The 21,609-nt window shown below is 43.4% G+C and overlaps 1 protein-coding gene across 1 annotated transcript in view; it reads left to right on the top strand.

Annotated features, from left to right (window-relative positions):
- The window catches only part of COL28A1 (collagen type XXVIII alpha 1 chain), a 99,529-nt gene that overhangs the window by 62,555 nt on the left and 15,365 nt on the right, over nt 1-21,609 (top strand). The window contains exons 22-28 of the mRNA XM_073646119.1: nt 4,953-5,021; nt 6,265-6,333; nt 6,440-6,508; nt 13,554-13,622; nt 16,977-17,045; nt 17,218-17,286; nt 19,404-19,484. Of these exons, the coding sequence (XP_073502220.1) occupies nt 4,953-5,021; nt 6,265-6,333; nt 6,440-6,508; nt 13,554-13,622; nt 16,977-17,045; nt 17,218-17,286; nt 19,404-19,484 (495 nt within the window). The remainder of the gene's footprint in view (nt 1-4,952; nt 5,022-6,264; nt 6,334-6,439; nt 6,509-13,553; nt 13,623-16,976; nt 17,046-17,217; nt 17,287-19,403; nt 19,485-21,609) is intronic.

Below are 21,609 nucleotides of genomic sequence, written 5' to 3'. Positions count from 1 at the left end.
GACTTTAGCGGGTCTGATCGCAGGATCAGGTTCCCCGTTACATCGTAGGGATCTAGCTTAGTTCTATAGTAGGGACAGATCTCCTTTCTTTCCTTAGTGCTTGTAGCAGATCATAACAGTAAGTCCAGCCCAAAAATATCTCTAAGGAAAGACTTCCAGTTTCCATCATGGTGTCGGTTCAGGATTTGGCTCAACGCCTGCAGGGACTCTCTCTGCAGGTGGCCGAGCTCCAACAACACGTGAGTAGCTTTTCTGGAGCACATTTTGTGGAGCCAAAGGTACGTTTGCCTGATTTATTGTTTGGTGATCAACAGGAATTTTTTTCCTTTAAAAATGCTTGTTTATTGTATTTTCGTTTGAGACCCAGATCCTCTGGTGATGAATCACAGCGCATAGGGTTCATAATGTCACTTTTGCGCAAAGAACCTCAGGGATAGGCCTTTTCTCTCCAACCTAGTGATCCATGCTTTAGATCAGTGGATAGTTTTTTTTCTGCCTTAGGTTTGTTGTATGATGATCCTGATCGTGTCTCATCAGCTGAGACTGAATTAAGACATTTGAGGCAGGGATCAGGTAATGTGGAAAAATATTGTTCTCACTTCCGTCGGTGGTCTGCCCAGGTGGGGTGGAACGATTCAGCTTTGAAAAGTTTGTTTCTTGCAGGGCTAGGTGAAAGGGTTAAGGATTTGCTGATTGCTTATCCCACATCTGGAAACTTGCAGGAGGCTATGCAATTAGCTATACGGGTGGACAGGAGACTGCGTGCAAGGGTTAATGAAAGTAAATCCTCTGCCATGTCAGCTCCGAGTCTTGAGAGGGTCTGTACTGACATTGGAGAGCCAATGGAGATCGGGGCGATGGCACCCCGCTCTCAGGAAAAAGACCGCAGATCTTCTGAAGGTTTGTGCTTTTATTGCGGAAAATCTGATCATTTTATTAAGAACTGTGTACTTCGTATGAACAAAGAAAAAAAAAAGGTCAGTTACGCCCGTATTGCCTGTTTAAATTCTAAGGGGGTATTTCTTTCTGCTACTACCACTGCTCAGGAAGAATTAATTGAATTTCGGATATTTGTGGATTGTGGTTCTACTCTGAATGTGATTGATGGGGGATTCTTGGAAAAACTTAAATTAAAACCCAAACCTTTGTCATCCCCTATTGCTGTGGTTTCTGTCGATGGCTCCCCCTTGAAGAGTGTTACTCACAAGGTCTGTGAATTTCCCCTCACTATTAATGGTGTTCATCAAGAAAATTTGGATTTGGTGGTATTAAATAATTTGCCTTCTCCAGTAATTTTGGGGTTACCCTGGTTAAAATTGCACAATCCTGTACTGGATTGGTCTACCAATGAAATTAAGTCCTGGAGTCCCAAGTGTTATGACAAGTGTTGTAACGGACTTATTGCTGCGGTCGAAAAAGGGGAATTACCTGTACCTATTCAGGATTTTTGGAGAGTTTTTTCTGAGGAGGAGTCACAAATATTGCCTCCCCATAGAGACTATGATTGTACCATAGAATTTGTCCCTGGAGCGACTCTTCCTAAAAGTCGTTTATTTAATCTTGCTATTCCTGAGAGAAAGGCTTTGGAGGAATACATACAGACAAGCTTGGCCGCCGGTCACATTAGGCCTTCCAAGTCTCCTGTGGCTGTTGCATTTTTTTTTGTTAAAAAAAAGGACAGCGGTTTACGTCCTTGTCTGGACTTTCGTGAGATTAATAAAATTACTGTACGCAATCCTTACCCACTGCCATTGATTCCTGATTTGTTTAACCAGTTAGTGGGGGCCAAGTGGTTCTCTAAAATTGATCTCCGGGGGGCATACAATTTGTTGCGCATGAAGGAGGGTGATGAATGGAAGACTGCTTTTAACACTCCTGTGGGTCATTTTGAGAACCTGGTGATGCCTTTTGGTCTTACCAATGCTCCAGCATTTTTTCAGAATCTTATTAATGACATCCTTAGACCTTTGATCGGCAAAAATGTGGTTGTGTATTTGGATGACATTTTGATTTATTCGCCTGATCTGGAGTCTCATTGGTGGAGCGTACGTGAGGTATTACAGTTATTAATTGACAATTCGCTTTTTGCTAAGCTGGAGAAATGTGAGTTTGCTGTACAGAGAATTAGTTTTTTGGGCTACATTATCGCCAGCGAAGGTTTTGAGATGGATCCGGTTAAAGTTCAAGCTATGCAGGAATGGCCTAGGCCTATTGGTTTGAAATCGATACAGAGGTTTTTGGATTTCGCCAATTATTACAGAAAATTCATTAAAAATTTTTCTATTATTGTCAAACCACTGACCGATCTCACCAGGAAAGGTCCTAATGCGGTTCAGTGGACTACTGAGGCCATTGAAGCTTTTGTGTTTCTAAAGCAGAGGTTCAGCTCTGCTCCTATCCTTATGCAGCCTGATGTGACTAAGCCGTTTTTGGTTGAGGTTGATGCTTCTTCGGTGGGGGTCGGTGCGGTGTTGTCTCAGGAAATCAAGGATGGAGTACTTCCCTGTGCTTTTTTTTCAAAAAATTTTTCTGAGACTGAACTTAATTACGATATTGGTAATCGGGAATTGCTGGCTATTAAACTCGCATTTGAACACTGGCGTCATCTCTTGGAAGGTGCTGAATTTCCCATTCAGGTTTTCACTGATCATAAAAATCTGATCTATCTTGATGCTGCCAAGCGCTTGAATGCCCGTCAGGATAGGTGGGCACTTTTTTTCTCGCAGTTTAATTTTTCCGTTACTTACATCCCGGGTACCAAGAATGTTAAAGCTGATGCTTTGTCTCGCAGCTTTTCTCCCATGGTCGGTGCTGAGGAGGAGGGGAGCATTTTACAAGAAGGTGTTGTGATTGCTGCATTGGACTCCGTTTTGGAAGATGAGATTCTTAAAGCACAGGAGAATGCCCCATCAAACACTCCCCATGGGAGGTTGTTTGTGCCTAGGACCTTTAGGAGAGATTTGTTTGTTGAGTGTCATGAGTCTCGATTGGCAGGTCATCCAGGAATTTCTGAGACCAAGAGACTTGTGGGTCGCAGTTTTTGGTGGCCTGGATGGCAGAAGGAAGTCATTAAGTGGGTGCGTCAATGTACGGTGTGTGCTAGATCTAAGTCTTCACATACTCCTGCAGCGGGGTTGCTTTGCCCTCTGGAGGTTCCTAGTGCACCTTGGACACATCTGGCTTGGACTTTATTACTGACCTTCCCCCCTCTGAGGGTTTCACAGTTATCTGGGTGGTCGTGGACCGTTTTAGCAAGATGTGTTACTTGGTTCCTTTCATCAAACTGCCCTGCGCTAAGACACTCGCTAAGGCCTTTGTCAAGGAAATTGTCAGACTACATGGCGTTCCTACTGACATTGTTTCGGATAGGGGACCTCAGTTCGTGGCTCGTTTTTGGCGTTCTTTTTGTGACAGGTTGGGAGTTTATTTGTCGTTTTCATTCGGATATCATCCTGAGTCTAATGGCCAGACAGAAAGGAAGAATCAGGATGTTGAGCAGTTCTTGCATTGTTTTGTGCCAGACAATCAGGAGGGGTGGTCTGAGTTTCTGCCACTTGCTGAGTTTGCTCTTAACAACCATACATCCTCTTCTGCTGGTTGTTCGCCTTTTTTTTGTTGTTCTGGGAGACATCCGTCTTTTGGGTCATTCTCCAAATTGGTATCGGCTGTGCCTGAGGAGGAGAGTTTTTCCGGTGACTTGGAGAGAGTTTGGACGGATGTGCGTGGTAATTTTCAGGAGGCTAACAAAAAATCTAAGAGGTACTTTGATAGGAAACGGCAAGAGGTTTTGTTTGCTATTGGTGACATGGTTTGGTTGTCCTCTAAGAATCTGCGGTTGAGGATTCCTTCTAAAAAATTGGGTCCCAAGTTTGTAGGGCCCTTTAAGGTGCTTCTGGTAGTTAACCAATCTGCTGTTAGGTTGGAGGTTCCTACCTCCTGGAAGATTAATCCGGTGTTTCATGTTTCTCTGTTGAAAAGAGCTTGTGTGTCAGATGGAGACGTCTCTGCCACTGTTCCTCCGGTGGTGGAGGACGGGGAATATGACATTTCCCGCATCCTAAATTCTAGATGGTATAGAGGGAGTTTGCAGTATCTCGTCGCTTGGAAAGGTTTCGGACCCGAGGATAACTCATGGGTGAGGGCGGATGATGTTTCTGCTTCCAGACTTGTCAGACCGTTTCACTAGAGGTTTCCTGAAAAGCCTGGGCCTAGGGCGTCCGGAGGATCCTCATAGAAGAGGGGGTACTGTTAGAACTCTCCTGTTAGGTTTTTTCTATCTTGCTGGTCACATGACCTTGTTTGCCTATTTAATCCTGCTCCGCCCTCCTGGCCTTGCTGGACTTCATTGTAATTTCTACTCTTAAGTTAGCCTGGTGCTTAGTTACCTTTCTCAGTCTGTTTAGCTTGGTCTTCGGACCTTTATGTTCTATGTTGTGTGCTTGTCTTTTACTGCTACAATTTCTGCTTGGAGGTGCCCAACTTTATCCCAGTCCCTAGTTCTTGTAGGGATCCCTCCCTTGCATCTATAGGTCTTCGTACAGACTTGCCGAGGACTTTAGTGGGTCTGATCGCAGGATCAGGTTCCCCGTTACATCGTAGGGATCTAGCTTACTTCTATTGTAGGGACAGATCTCCTTTCTTTCCTTAGTGCTTGTAGCAGATCATAACAGCACTAGAGTTCAAGTCCTCTTCCTCTCTGAAGAGACAATTTGCATAACTAAATGAACAAATGTGTTGAAATGCCTGTGAAATACTATTGACTCATTGACTCCTACTATACTTCATATCTTTTTGAACCAGGGTAAAATACTTGCTGAGATGTTAATGTGGTTCCAGTCGTTAATGTTTCCATATTGTACAACTAGAGCCGAGTTGAGGAACTTCTAATTAATTTGTATTTTATTTTTCTACAGTTATTTTACATAATGTACATTTTTTATATCTTATTTCAGGGAGACATTGGCCCACTAGGTCCACAAGGTCTTATAGGAGAACCAGGAGTTGGTATTGCCGGTCCAAAGGTAATGTTGCATTTATCAGCCATGGCTAACATTTATAGTGGGTACGCGTGAGTGCAGAAGTATATTATCTGCTTTACATGCTTTCTGCTTAAAACAATATTCGGTCTCACTTCTCTGGGGGTAAGAGCGAAGAACATAGAATCTCTTAAGATCCATTTGCACTGCACAATTAATGCGATCGAGTGTTCCTAGGAACGCTCATTTTCCGATAATAATGCAGTCTAAAGATGCTGGGGATCACCTATGAATCAGTAAAATGCTCATTCGTCAGGTGACGTGATTTTTTTTGTGCTGCAGAAAAGATCATCATTCTGTTATGCGCTATGCACACAGACCCAGCAAGACTGGCACCAAACCAGCAAAGGCGTAGCCACAGACTCACTTGGCACAAACTGCCCAGCTGGGCAAGCTTTTGATGGCTGGGAATACTTTTCACCCAGCTACCAGTAATTGGAAGGGGGACTTTAGGCAGAGCCCTTCCCAAACCCACTGACGCCGGACAGCTGGCGTCTGGTGACACGGCTGTTGCCTAGTCCAGGACCAGGTGAGTACCTCTGCAAGAGCCCCAGGAAGTGTAACCAGAAGTGAAAAAGAGAAAACCGCTGAAATGATAGCAAAACCTACTGCTAACACCACTCACCACTGTAGCACATGGGAACTGCAATAAACAGCAAAGGACTGGGCAGGGAGCAGGATTAAATACCCTGCCTAATGATCAGGTGTTGCTTACCTCCCAATCATCCCAGAAAGCCATTCCCTGCTAGTTTGTACAGGAAAATGAAAACAATCCCACCATTGCCTATTGCTAGACATAGCAGCATTCAACGTTGCCTGGCAACCAGGGAACATGGCGTCCCATCATCCCTGGACAGAGAAATAAGTGAGAGACACAGTGTCCCGCATCCTCATGTATCCTACAACAATAGAATGCGATGCTCAATAAGACTGGGACAGTCTCTGTGCAAGCTTAGAAGCTCCGGCTCCAGGGTCAGGACAGTGATGGCTCCTGCGACCGGAGTAGCGTAGCACTGGACCTGCTTCATTCCCAGGTGGGAGCACACAACCAGAACCATGATTCCTAACACATTCTCGGCAGCGAATCTTTATATGTAAACAGGACTCACGCAGTTGAGAAAAATGGCAGCCTCTGTACATTCAATTCTCAGTGTTTTTATATTTTATAGGTTATATAATATTATTATCATAATGACTAATGTATACTTTTTACAACTGCATTTCGTAGGGTGACAGAGGCAATCCAGGACCACCAGGGCCATATGGACCCAAAGGAGATGGATTTGCGGGACCTCCAGTGAGTAAAGCAATGTATTTTTCTGGTTTTCATAACATTAATTACCATGTGAAGATTATCAAAATCTACAGTCTACTAACTAAGAAATTCTTCTCTTTGAAATCAGGGTATGCCAGGGCTTACAGGACTTCCAGGTGAACCAGGGTCAGAAGGCTTTGGACTTCCAGGACCAAAGGTAGTATCAGATTTAGATAAACTGTAAAAGTGATGTAAAGTAGTTGGTTGGACTCCAAAAATAGTTGTCCATTTCGTGGCAGATGACTGTTAACCAACAATATGAATTACCCTAGTAATAAAGGCATGTTCGCATCTACTAAACAGAGTATTGACAAATTTCTGGATGAAGTTGTGCTTTAAAGGGGTATTCCCATCTCCAAGATCCTATCATAATATGTAGTAGGTGTAATAATAATTAGCAAATACTTCCAATTAGAAATGTATAGCTTTTCTGATGTCTCTTTCCTCATGTGCAGGCATTGCAGGACCTTAGGTATCCATGGTTACGACCACTACCAATTAGCAAAACTAACTGTCACTATATCAGTGGTCGTAACCATGGATACCTGAGGTCCTGCAATGCCCTGCACATGAGGAAAGAGACATAGCGAATCAGAAAAACTATACTATATTTCTAATTGGAGGGATTTGCTAATATTATTATTATTATTATTACACCTACTACATATTGGGACAGGATCTTGGAGATGGGAATATCTGTCACACTGTCTCTGTATACTGGAGGTAGGGGGCCTAAGCTGACCCTAAGCTGGGGCCCTGACTAATCCCTCAACCTGGAGGTACTGTTAAAGGTACAGAGGTCCAGGCCGCCAGCGTAACCCCTACCTCCTGAGGATCCCTGCACCTAAGTAATCTAGTCCTGAGAAGGACCCCGATCACAACAAAAGGGGACAAGTAATAATATGCCCACACACAGTACTTAGACGAACGAGACAGTACAAGGGAAAAACCAAAACCACCTTGCATACAAAAACTACACAACTACAACAGAGGGAACACCAACGGGAAAGGAGATAAATGATAAAGCGAGGAGGGGAAGAAACACTCCAAATACACTTATCTCTGAAACTCCAAATACCACGATCCGCTCTGTTAGTCTGCATGAAATGCTTTCACCGACACTTCCCTAACAGACCAGCAGGCATTTGAAGGAGTCTCACTACAGCAGCATTGATTACAGCTGGGCGAGGCTGGACCTCGTCTAGCACAGAGAGAGAGAGAATTAACTCCCTCACTGCCGAAAAACACAAAGCACCAAAAAGTCAGCTGCGAGAAGTCAGGCTGTGTAATCGTGACGATCTTCGTGGCGACACACCCGTGACAGTACCCCCCCTTCTACGAGGGGCCTCCGGACCCTCAGGGCCAGGTTTATCCGGGTGAGTCGTGTGGAAGGCCCGAACTAATCGGTCTGCGTTAATATCCGACGCAGGAACCCACATCCTCTCCTCAGGACCATACCCTTTCCAATGAACCAGGTACTGAAGGGACCAGCGATTAAAGCGTGAATCGATGACCCTCGATACCTGGAACTCCAAGTTACCCTTGACCACCACTGGAGGGGGAGGTAAAGGTGACGGTACCACCGGCGCCACATACCTCTTAAGCAACGATCTGTGGAACACGTTGTGAATTTTAAACGTAGGGGGGAGGTCAAGACGGAATGCCACCGGATTAATAATAGAACTGATTCTGTACGGCCCGATGAACCTGGGACCCAGTTTCCAGGAGGGAACCTTAAGTTTTATATTCCTGGTAGACAACCATACCCGATCGTTCACACTTAGGTCCGGGCCAGACAATCTCCTCCTATCAGCCATACGTTTGTATCGGTTCCCCATAGTATACAGATTCTTCAGCACCCCTCTCCATACTGAAGCGAGTGATGAGGAAAATCGTTCCTCCTCAGGAACCCCCGAAGAGCCCCCCCTACTGAAAGTACAAAACTGGGGGTGAAAACCATATGCCCCAAAAAACGGGGACTTACCAGTGGACTCGCTCCGCCTATTATTAAGAGCAAACTCTGCCAGAGGTAAGAAAGAAGCCCAGTCCTCCTGGTTCTCTGACACAAAACACCGGAGATATGTCTCCAAGCTCTGGTTCATACGTTCCGTCTGACCATTGGTCTGAGGATGAAAAGCCGATGAGAACGACAAATGCATCCCCCGCCGTGCACAAAACGCCTTCCAGAACTTGGACACAAACTGAGACCCCCGATCAGACACCACCTCGGAGGGTACCCCGTGAAGCCTCACAATCTCCCCAATGAACACCTGCGCAAGAGTTTTAGCATTAGGGAGAGCCGGAAGAGCGATAAAATGTGCCATCTTGCTGAACCTGTCCACTACAACGAGTATGACCGTTTTACCCGAAGACGGAGGGAGGTCCGTAATAAAGTCCATAGACAGATGAGTCCAAGGACGCTCTGGGATCTTCAAAGGTAAGAGGGCCCCAGACGGACGGGTATGTGAGGTCTTAGAGCGCACACAAACCCCACAGGACGCGACAAAAGTTACCACCTCCTTATGTAAGTTAGGCCACCAAAACCGACGCGAGAGGAGATCCACAGTTGCTCTACTCCCCGGGTGTCCTGCAAAAACTGAGTTATGGTGTGCCTCGATCACCTTTTGTCGCAACTGATCTGGAACAAACAGTCTCCCCGGAGGTCCAACAGGGGCGTCCCCCTGAGCCTCCAATACCTCCTCCTCCAGCTCAGAGCATACTGCCGAAACCACCACCCCCTCCTGAAGGATAGGAATCGGGTCGTCCGTATTCCCGGCCCCAGGGAAACTACGAGATAAGGCATCCGACTTTTACATTTTTTGACCCAGGACGATATGTAACGACAAAATTAAACCTGGTAAAAAACAATGACCACCTAGCTTGTCTGGGATTCAGACGTTTCGCGGACTCCAGATATAGCAGGTTCTTGTGATCGGTGATGACGGTGACCGGATGGACTGCCCCCTCCAAAAAATGGCGCCACTCCTCAAAAGCTAACTTAATGGCCAAGAGTTCCCTATTGCCGACATCGTAATTCCTCTCAGCGGACGACAATTTTTTAGAGAAAAAGGCTCACGGATGCCACTTACCAGGGGACGAACCTTGTGACAATACTGCTCCCACCCCTACCTCGGAAGCGTCTACCTCTACAATGAATGGCTGTGACGCATCAGGTTGAATGAGTATGGGTGCCGAGGCAAAACATTTTTTCAAGGAGGAGAATGCTTGACAAGCCTTGTCAGACCACCTAGAAAAATCCGTCCCCTTTTTAGTCATGTCTGTGAGAGGCTTAACCATGGACGAGAAATTACGAATGAACTTCCGGTAATAATTAGCAAACCCCAGGAAACGTTGTACTGCCTTAAGATTCTCTGGCCGATCCCACTCAAGAACTGCCCGCACTTTCCCAGGGTCCATACGAAAACCGGATGCTGAAACCAGGAAGCCTAAAAACTGGAGTTCCTGTACGGCGAACACACACTTTTCCCATTTGGCATACAGTTTATTATCCCGCAAGATCTGTAACACCTGCCTAACGTGCTCCTGATGAGACACCAGATCCGGCGAGTAAATTAAGATATCATCCAGATATATGACAACAAACTCTCCCACCAGGCGGCGAAAAATGTCATTAACAAAGTGTTGGAACACCGCCGGGGCATTAGTCAGACCGAATGGCATGACAAGGTTCTCATAATGCCCCTCCGGAGTGTTAAACGCCGTCTTCCACTCATCCCCCTCCTTCATCCTAATCAGATTGTACGCCCCCCTGAGATCCAACTTAGAGAACCATTTGGCGCCCACGATCAGATTAAAGAGATCGGGAATAAGTGGGAGCGGATACGGATCTCGGACCGTAATCCGATTAAGTTCACGGAAATCCAGGCAAGGGCGTAGGCCTCCATCTTTCTTCTTAACAAAGAAGAACCCCGCAGCCACCGGTGAAGATGAAGGTCTAATATGCCCCTTAGCCAGACTTTCTGAAATATAATCCTTCATGGCCTGCCTCTCAGGACCAGAAAGGTTATACAACCTAGCTTTAGGTAACTTGGCCTCAGGGAGAAGTTTTACAGAACAGTCATACTTGCAATGAGGAGGTAGTTCCTGACACCCTTTCTCCGAGAATACATCCTCAAAGTCCGCCAGAAATGGAGGTAAGACCCAAGGAGTAACCGCACCGATGACCGTGTTCATGCAGTTTTTATTACAGAATTTACTCCATTGGCTTATCTCTCTGGTTTGCCAATTAATAACCGGGTTATGCTTAGTTAACCAAGGAAGGCCCAACACTATAGGAGTGGGAAGACCCTCCAACACGTAGCAAGACAACAGTTCTTTATGTATCGCCCCCACTTGAAGTTTTACGTCATGCACAGCTTGCAAAAAACTTCCCTGACCAAGAGGCCTGGCATCGATCGAGAATATGGGGATGGGTTTAGCCAACTCACTCAATCGCATACCTTGAACCCGGGCAAACCGAGCATCAACCAGATTAGCCCCGGCCCCACTATCCAGAAGAACAGATATCCTCTCAGTTCTCGTACCCACCACCACCTCCGCCGGTACGAGAAACTGAGACGAACCTAGGGACGAAATACCTACTCCCAGATTGCCGTCCACCACACAACCTGGGATCAACAGTTTTCCGACGACTCTTCACTCTGCCAGGGACGGGATGGACACCCCCCAACAAAATGTCCCTTTCTCCCGCAGAAGAAACACCTTCCTGTCTTATGGCGCACCACCGGTCCCCTCCCCCGAAATGATGTCCCTCCTAATTGCATAGGCTCCTCTGGACTGACCAGGGGAACCACCATATGAGGGGACCTTGTAGGAGGTGGAGTCATCACAGGGGGTAGAGTTATCCCGCACCTCTCCCGAAGCCGTCTGTCAACGCGAATAGCAAGGGCCATAGCGGCTTCCAGTGACGCGGGAGAGTCATACTGTGCCAACACATCCTGTAATTTGTCGGATAAACCTTGACAAAACTGGCTCCTAAGAGCCGGGTCATTCCACTGGGTGTCCGTGGCCCACCTACGGAACTCCGAACAGAATTCCTCCGCCGGACGATCTCCCTGCTGGATCCTACGTAACTTAGACTCAGCAAGGGAGATCCGATCTGGGTCATCATATACAAGTCCCAGAGCAGCGAAAAACCTATCCACTGACTGGAGAGCCGGGGAGCCCGGGGGAAGAGAGAACGCCCAAGATTGTGGGTCCCCTTGTAGGAGCGAGATGACAATTCCCACCCTTTGTTCTTCACTCCCCGATGACCGAGGCCGCAGCCGAAAGTACAACTTGCATGCCTCCCGGAAAACAAAAAACTTGTCCCGCCCCCCAGTGAACCTGTCAGGGAGAGCTACTTTAGGTTCTGGTCCGGCTTGCTCCCGAGGATACAAAACCTTGGACCTAACGTCCGCCAACTCCATGGACAAACTCTGCAACTGCCGAGCTAGACCGGCTACTGGATCCATGGTAGCTGGAGAAAAACTAAGTGGGTCGGTGAAAATGTCACGCTGTCTCTGTATACTGGAGGTAGGGGGCCTAAGCTGACCCTAAGCTGGGGCCCTGACTAATCCCTCAACCTGGAGGTACTGTTAAAGGTACAGAGGTCCAGGCCGCCAGCGTAACCCCTACCTCCTGAGGATCCCTGCACCTAAGTAATCTAGTCCTGAGAAGGACCCCGATCACAACAAAAGGGGACAAGTAATAATATGCCCACACACAGTACTTAGACGAACGAGACAGTACAAGGGAAAAACCAAAACCACCTTGCATACAAAAACTACACAACTACAGCAGAGGGAACACCAACGGGAAAGGAGATAAATGATAAAGCGAGGAGGGGAAGAAACAGTCCAAATACACTTATCTCTGAAACTCCAAATACCACGATCCGCTCTGTTAGTCTGCATGAAATGCTTTCACCGACACTTCCCTAACAGACCAGCAGGCATTTGAAGGAGTCTCACTACAGCAGCATTGATTGCAGCTGGGCGAGGCTGGACCTCGTCTAGCACAGAGAGAGAGAGAATTAACTCCCTCACTGCCGAAAAACACAAAGCACCAAAAAGTCAGCTGCGAGAAGTCAGGCTGTGTAATCGTGACGATCTTCGTGGCGACACACCCGTGACAATATCTCTTTAAGTATTATTTTTCTTTTGATCCTGCGCTTCTCCTTGCCTGAGATATGGCCCCCTCTTCCCTGTATATAGGTCTAGTCTTGTTAGCCAACTGGCTGTGGGAACCCGTAGGAAAGAGCTGCCGACCACACCCAGTTGGTTAAAAAGACTAGATTTATATACAAAGAAGATGGGTCCATAACTCAGGAATGAAGAGGAAAAATTAAGTGAAGGGGCCTAGTATTTCAATCTGACAAGTTGCTAATGAATGCTATCAATGTAGGAGCATGGGAAGGGAATGGGATGGCAACCTCTGATCCCCCGCTGATCCTGAAAATAAAACAGCTCTCAGCCATCTTTGGGGAACCCACACAGCTCCGATGAAGTGAATGGGATCGGCTGCACTGCCCTAGAAGGCTGGGGACAGTGATGTGTATGGGAAAATTGTGTAGGCGACGCAGTGCTGATTTCGGTTCCCTACCTGTCTTGACGTAATGGCATATCCTAGCACTATGCCTTCATTTTTTTTAAACACAATTTTTTATATTAATATTTTTCAAATACAGTATAAAGAACAAACATTCCCTATTTTAAGTGAAACAAAAGAGAAAACGAGTATACATTGCTTGTTGGCATGTGCATAATAGACAGTCTGACCTTCATGCATCATGATGATATACATAAACCTTAAAAGGGGTTGTCCGGCCTTGGGATACAGTCTGCAGTCACTTTTTCTGACTGCAGACTTGTGAATCCTCACAACTTGCACAATGCGTGCTGTCAGGATTCTCCGGTGTTGCACTGAAGAATCCTGACAGCACTCACTGTGTGATGTGAGGATTCACACAAGTCTGCAGTCGTATAGAATGATTTCAGACTTGTACCCTAAGGCTGGACAACCACTTTAACAGAACCTAGGTGGGGGTTCACTCCATCAGAAAGAACAATTATGTAAAACAAACAAACAAAAAAAAAACTTAAATATGACCTAAAGTGAAAAAAAACCAAGGTTTACCAGAATTTTGGGAACACCCCTTTAATGATGCTATTTTATATCTTTACCAATGTTTCTATTTATAGGGAGACCCAGGATTCAGAGGTCCTATTGGTCTACCTGGTCCCCCTGGTGAAGGATTGCAAGGACCTAAGGTAAGAAAACGTTGCCAAATTTACCATATTTAAGAGGTATTTCTTTTATGTTGCATTCTGATGAACAACATTTTAGAAAGTCATCTGTGCGGTATGTGGCCGAGAAACACGGGATATTGAATGCCTAGATTGTAGTATTTTCTCCTTTGTCTTAAATGGAAAAAATTGTGCAAAATACAAGAGCAAAACCCCAAAGTGTTATAATGACTGTTATAATGACTGTTCTCACCAAGCACATCCCCTTTTAGGGTACATAGCCCAAATAAAAATCATGTACCGGTACTTAGTGTGCAAATATTTTGCCAAAAATTTTTCTTTATTCAAATATGTTATTTAAGTGTTCAGTACACCTTGGAAGTTACCAATCAGTTCAGTGCCCCTTCCCACCTACTTGTTTTCCATCTATTTCTGCTCCCCTTCTCCTTCATTGACAGTTCTGGCTGAGCTACATGAGGGCTGAGATAGATAGAAAAACAAGTAGGTGGGAAGGGGCACTGAACTATTTGGCCACATCGAGGGTGCACCAAGTCCCTTGTTAGCATATTTTAATAGAAAATTATTTCTTGCGAACACTTGGATGGATTTGGACAATAAAGACATCATTTTTATTTGGGCTATGTTTGTTAGAAGGTGATGTGTTTGGTTTGAAAAGTTATTTTCAAACCCTTTAAGTCTCTTAAAAAACCGGCTCCTTAAGAAGACCAGTCTCATACGAAGACCAGATATCTCAATGAATGGTTATTTCGTTCTTGGAATAGAGGTGGGAATAAGGTCAACTAAACATTTTTGAAAAAAATGCAATAAGAAACGATTGTATCTAAAAACACCAGCTCTGCATGCAAAAAAAAAATAAGCTCTGACCGCCTCCATTCAAGGTAAAATGAAAATGTTATGGGTTTCAGAAAGTGGTTACACAAATCAATTTTATTTTTTTTTACAAATGTAAGAATTTTTTTTATCCCATGAAAATAATAACAAAAAACATACATGTTTGATATCAAAATTGTGCTGATCTGGAGAATCATATTGTCAAGTAATTTTTACTGCACAATCAATGCCATAAAAATGAAAGCTAAAAACATTTGCAAAATTGCTTTTTTTTACTACTTCACCGTACTTTATTTTTTTTTGCAATTTTCCTTTACTCTATGTGGTAACATGAATTCAAAACTAGAACTTATCCTTTATGAGAATTGGAATTTGCCTCTAAGATTTGGCTATCCCATCTGAGTGCAACATGATGTACGGGCAGAGTCGCTGATTTCAGCGATATATCACTTACTGGGCTGCTTGCAGCAGTTTTGATAAAATCTTTTTGTTTCTGCTGCAGATCTAGCAGTTCTCTGAATGCTGAGCTCTGTATAACACAACCCACATCACTGATTGGCAGCTTCCTGCATACACTGTGCATAGGGAGAAAGCTGCCAATCAGAGGTGGGGGCGGGTTATACAGGGCTCATGAATATGGAGGATTACATGGCACCAGCTTTATTAGCCATCTAGTGATAATCTCCTGATTTTCTTGAAACTACAGCAAGCAGCCTAGTAAGTGACACATTTCAGGAATCAGGGTCTCTGTCTCTACATTATGCTGCTCTCAGATTAGATGACAAAAACCTGGTAAGAGATTCCCTTTAAGTAAGGCTGATAGATGGCATGAGTAACAAGCATCCATTACCACCATTCATTAAAAAATAATGTGTATATTAATCCCTTGGAGACGCAGCCATTTTTTGCTGTTTTACTTTAGTTTTTCCATCTCGCCTTCCAAGAGCCAAAACTTTTATTTTTCCATGAACATACTGTAGCTGCATGTTGGCTTGTTTCATTGTGGGATGAGTTGCAGTTTTGAAATTCACCTTTCATTACACTATATAATGTACTGAGGAACAGAAAAATAATCCAAAGTGGGACAGAATTGAAAATAGCAATTTCTGCAATTATTTTTTTTTATAACGTTCACTTTGCAGTACAACTGACAAGTTAACCTTGTTCTACAGATCATTATAGCTTTGTTAATACCAAATTTATAACAACATGTTTAAGGAATTATTTCGGGGGAGGCTGCAGTTTTGATTTTTACCATAAAAACTGTTTTGTTTTTTTTTTATTTTTGGGGGGAGAGACAAAATGACCAGAAACCACGATTCTGCCATTTTTTTTCACTTTCCATATTCTGTATATGGGATTAATATTATAAAATTTTAGTAGTTCTAACAGTTACGGTTGCGCTACCAAATATGTTAATTTTTGTATTTTATTTTTTGAGAAAGGAGGAGTAATTTAAAATTGTACATTTCTTTTATTTTTTTTATACTTTTTACAGATATGTTTAACTGTTATTTACATAAATAGAAGTTCCCTTAGGGTATGTGCACACGGTCTGGATTTGCTGTGTTTTTGACGCTGCAGAATTTCTGTACCATTTCCGCACATAATTTGCAAATTAAGTTACTTGCGGTTTTTGGTGCGGTTTTTACATGCATTTTTTTGATGCGTTTTTCATGCATGCGTTTTTCATGTCTTCATGTTGAAATTTGCAGAGTTTCAGAGAATAGGGTTTTTTTTAAACAAACTTTAATGATCATCATCAGCTATTTTTGTGTGCGTTTCCGCTGCGGAAACGCTATTGAAACAAACATGCTGTTTTAACGCATGCGGACTTTCCTCACCTAATGCAAGTCTATGGGAAAATCCGCATGCGTTTCCGCAAGAGAAATTGACATGCTGCGGTCTGGAAAGACGCGTCTCATGTAATTTTCCGCGGGTGATCCGCAGGTGCACAAAAATGCATAGTGGACATGGGATTTCTAGAAATCCCATCCACTATGCTGTAACATCTGGCCGCTGCGGTTTTGATGCTGCATGAAAACGCAGCATCAAAACCGCAGCAATTCCGGACCGTGTGCACATACCCGTAGGGATCGCTGGTGCAATACTTCAGTATTGAAGACTATTGTAAAATTAGCAATCCCTATGAAGCCCTGCCACAGGCTTGGAGTACGAACAAGGCATATAATCCGAGACATATCAGAACTAGCTCCAATTTGGTGACGGCTGTATAACACAGATGGCACCTGCTGTGAATGGAGACGATTCAGCTTCTGAGCCCGCTCCATGCAGCTAAAGTGCACATCCGATGTGCAATGGGTGTCTCACTCCCGGTAATCACACATATATCACTTACCCTGTGATTAGGTAATAAATCTATTTAGTGGGTTAACCCCTTCAAGGAAGGACACAACTTTATGTGTTAAAGATAATGACAGAACAAAAATTCAGAAAATTACTGGTGTTTTTTTAAATTTGTTTTAAGGTATTCTTGATAATTCATTTACATCAAAATTGTTTTAGGGAAATGTGGGGAAATCAGGAATACCAGGTGCCCAGGGTCCTCCAGGAGAAGGGATACAGGGTCCAAAGGTAAGGAATTCACTTGACCCATTGTTTTCTTTTTGTCTTTACTTTGAAAGCACAAACCAAAGAAACAGTAATATTTTATATTTTTCTCCATAACTAAAAACGTTCTACCCTTTTCTTTGTTCCCAAGTAAATATATACAAGCATTATCTTTATTCTGTTCTATTTTTTTTAGGGAGAACAAGGAGTTCAAGGTTTGCCTGGGTCACGTGGACTTCCAGGCGAGGGACTTCTAGGGCCAAAGGTTAGGACAAATTTTGTTTACATTTAAGAGGGAATATTTTCAAAATCTAAGTAATAAATTGTGGGTATCCAAGTCAAAAAGTGGGGTCCCCGAAGTAATGGCAAAATAAAATAAGCAACTTCTGAAGTAACAGGGTTCTGTACTTAAAAAGAGTACATACCACATAGTACATACACATTAAACATACACATACACATAGTACATCCACATTAAAAGTAACAAAATATGTAGTTATAAGACTTTTCAAATATACAGTGTGTCATTAGTAAATCTGATAAGATTGTCTGCTCTATGAGAGAACAACTGTGAAGGAGAAGGATATGATCTGATGGGCTCCCAAATGAAACCTATTTGTGTAATTTGCTCAATAATTCACCAAACAATAATAATAATCTTTTTATTTATATAGCGCTAACATATTCTGCAGCGCTTTACAATTCAGCCAATTTACAGACATTATGGGGCGCTGTCACCATTGGGGCTCAAAATCTAGATTCCCTATCAGCATGTCTTTGGAGTGTGGGAGTAAACTGGAGAACCCAGAGGAAACCCACGCAAACATGGGGAGAACATACAAACTACTTGCAGATGTTGTCCTTGGTGGGATTTGAACCCAGGACCCCAATGCTGCAAGGCTGCAGTGCTAACCATTGAGCCACCTTGCTGCCCAAAGGCAATTGAAAAACACAGTGAATTTCTCATTGCATCCCATAGAATGTATCAACTAAAGACAAATCAGACAAATATATTCCTCACCTCCTCCTAGGAGTTTGATCTTTACTAAATATAGAATACCACTATTTATGAGCTGTGTTATGAGATGTCAGTGTATATTATTCAGCCAAAAAAAAACAGAGGATTGAACTGCTTCTAAATGGTTGATCTACTAGAGGAGGACATAGCTGCTTCTAAAGGGTTAATCTACTAGAGGAGAACATAGCTGCTTCTAAAGGGTTAATTACTAGAGGAGGACATAACTGCTTCTAAAGAGTTAATCTAGAAGACAACATATATTCTTCCAAAGGGTTAATTTGCTAGAGGAGGACATAGCTGTTTCTAAATGATTATTCTGAGTCTTTCAATACATACTCAGTAGCTGCAATACTGAAAAGACTTACAGTGCTTACTTATATGGCTGTTTCTAGCCTCCTCCTCCTCCTGCTGCTGCAAAATACAAGGGTATTAATTTTACAATGGAATATATGTAACTACATCCAGCATGAAGACAGCAACACATCTCTCCAGTGTTTCCATACTGCACATTCAGCTCCCATCAGGTATCTCCAGGTTGGAAGCAGGAAGTCTCACGCAGCTGTACAAATAGTGAGGCAGAGGAGAGCCCACCTTCAGCTGACTCGAGCCTGTATTTCTTTAAACTTTAAATGCCAAATTAGAGAAGACATTTTTTTTACTTTTTTTCTAATTAAATAATTCAGAAAGATTTTATATTTTGAAAATACAACTTGAAATTAATCACTAGAAAAATCCTATGTGGAGTCAAATTATTTCAAGGTCACAACTCAATATTCAACATTAACACATAACCACAGGCATAAGAAACAGCCGGAAATATTAATATTAAACCAAAATTAATCTTCATTAGTTAGATAAAATTAAACAGAGTAAAAATAAAACAAATTACTGCTATTTAAATGTGGGATACATAGTATACCTTTACATCATCTGGATACACAAGGCATAGTGGTATCATTAATGTCTTGCACAAATATAAATATAAAGGAACCACCTGTAATACAGTTTACTTAAACAATACAGCTAGACAGACCAGGTCAACATAATATAAATCAATGTAATTGGTGACCAGACTGACGTATGCAAGCCACTGTGCAAGTATGGTGTAAATATAAGGTTAAGATTGTGATAAATGAAGCACTTACATGTAATACTGCTGGTTAGGTCATTTCCCTGCCTTCCCAATACGTGTTTCGCCCTTTCTTCATCAAGGGGCGTAAACTTGAAATTAAGGAATACAAATTTAATCTTCAAACAAAAGTTAATGTATTACTCTTTGTTGGCCAAAAAAAGTGAACTTTACATAGAAAATAATGAAAAAACTCCAGCTGAAAGCATTTTCTAATGTTAATTTAATATTTTAGGGTGACCGTGGGTCTCTTGGTGAAAGAGGAAGAAAGGGAGATAAAGGTGACAGTGGAGAACCTGGAAACCCTGGAGATACGGTAAGGCATCCGCTTGTAGACAATCCTGCTGAATACATGAGAATACTCCTCTGTAAGCATACAAGCCCGGAGTGGAGCATGTATTTATATTTCATTAGGGGACCGGATTAAATTGCTGGCAGATATCTCTGGCTCATTCATCTCTCCGAGAGAGCAAGGGATCAGGCATAGTGAAATGCAACATCAGAGGGATTCACAATACTATGGCCCGGGGACTGGTGGGGAATGTGCCATGAGTGCCAAGTGTTACTGAGCCTGATGAAGAGACTTGAGTAGTCTCGAAAGCTTGCAATTTGTTACCATCTTTTCAGTTTGCCATTAAAAGGTATCAATCACTGAGGACTCTCAAATTTTAATATTTTTCTAGCTACTGGTTAACACGGTACAAAGATTTATTTTTCCTGTATCAATAAGCTATTGACACTTTTATAAAATAAACTCATCAGTAAACACACACATTGTTCAAACTTTATTTCCAACATTAACTGCTCTAGTTTCCTCTTTCCACTTACAATAGTCCTAAAAGTTCTCCAGTTCATTAAATCCCTCAATATCATCTCTGCCCAGTACTCCCATTAAGTTTTTTTTTCAATACACATATGTATATATGTATGTAGTGTATTATAAGTGTATTAACATACTCACCTACTGCCTATTTCTCTGGGATCCAGCACCGTTCTTCTCCTTTTCTCAGTGATGTCACCGCTCTTCTGACTTCCCAGTGACGCTGTGCTCTGCATAACCCAGAATTGGCTTTTACATTGTAAGTCTATGGAGCGTCAGGACGAGATTCCATAGGCTTTCATTGTAAAAGAGACTTACGCAAAGTGATTCGGAAAGACTGACATGTGGTGACATCACTGAGAAGAGGAGAAGAACAGCACTGGATCGTGGAGAAAGCAGCTATAGGTAAGTATATTAATACACTCACTCAGGGGTGGATTAAGAGTAGCAAGGGCCCTGGGCAGTTTAGAAGGTGCGGCCCCCCCCAACACACACACACCTGATGTATCACATGTCACATGATCCCCTGTGATAGATCATGTGATAGTTCACGTGAAATTAATTTGGCACAATATTAATATATTAATTATAATATTTTTTTTAGGCTGTGTGCCCACTATGCGTTTTTTAAGCATTTCCGCAGCGGCAATTCCGCTGCAGAAATGCTTAAAAAACGCTTGGTAGAAGGTCTGCCATGTTCCCCAATGATAATCCGCATGTGCTGTGCACATGCTGCGGAAATTTCCGCTGCGAATTATCATTGCGGAAAAATACACAGCACTACCAATTATTTTGCGGAAGCGCTGCGTTTTCGCCACCATTGACTTGCATTGGAACGCATGGAATCGGCATCACTGCATCTGTACATGCAGAATCCATGCGTTTCAATGTGCGGATGGTACCTGGGTCTGGAGATGAGGAGACTCTCCTCCGGACCCGGGTACCATAGAACCTGGTGTCTTTATCCGATGCGTCCTGGCTTTCCGGCAGCTCGCGGTAGACTAAAGGACCTGTGGTGACGTCATTTAGTCATGTGACGGGTCACGCGACCGCTGACGTCGGCAGCCCATCAGAAGGTAAGTATATATTTATATATTTATTTTTTATTTTTTACCATTCTTTTACTGTCACACTATATAAATACATGCTGGTTGCATGGATTTATATAGTGTGACCAAGTTGTCAAGCACTTTCCAAGTGATGCTAAAATAACTTGGAAAACGCTTGACAACCCGCATGCGGAAATGCATGTGAAGAACGCTTCACATCCGCTTGTCCCTGGCAGGAAAAACGCATGTACAATCAGCATGCGTTTTTTCTGCCAGGGAGATGCAGAAACGCTCCAAAAAAAATCCGGAGCATTTCTGCATCGTGGGCACATAGCTTTACATTAATTGTATGGCTTAATATTGAGCACACGTAGCCATCTATACCCAGCAGGAGGCCGCACGGAGCCATCTATACCCAGCAGGAGGCCGCACGTAGCCATCTATAACCAGCGGGAGGCCGCACGGAGACATCTATACACAGCGGGAGGCCGCACGTAGCCATCTATACACAGCGGGATGCCGCACGTAGCCATCTATACACAGCAGGAGGCCGCACGTAGCCATCTATACAC

The sequence above is a fragment of the Phyllobates terribilis genome, unplaced genomic scaffold (genome assembly GCF_046119375.1).
Source record: "Phyllobates terribilis strain yellow unplaced genomic scaffold, ASM4611937v1 Scaffold_9__5_contigs__length_417890890, whole genome shotgun sequence".
In the NCBI taxonomy this organism is placed as follows: Eukaryota; Metazoa; Chordata; class Amphibia; order Anura; family Dendrobatidae; genus Phyllobates; species Phyllobates terribilis.
This window is presented reverse-complemented; position numbering and strand designations above follow the sequence as displayed.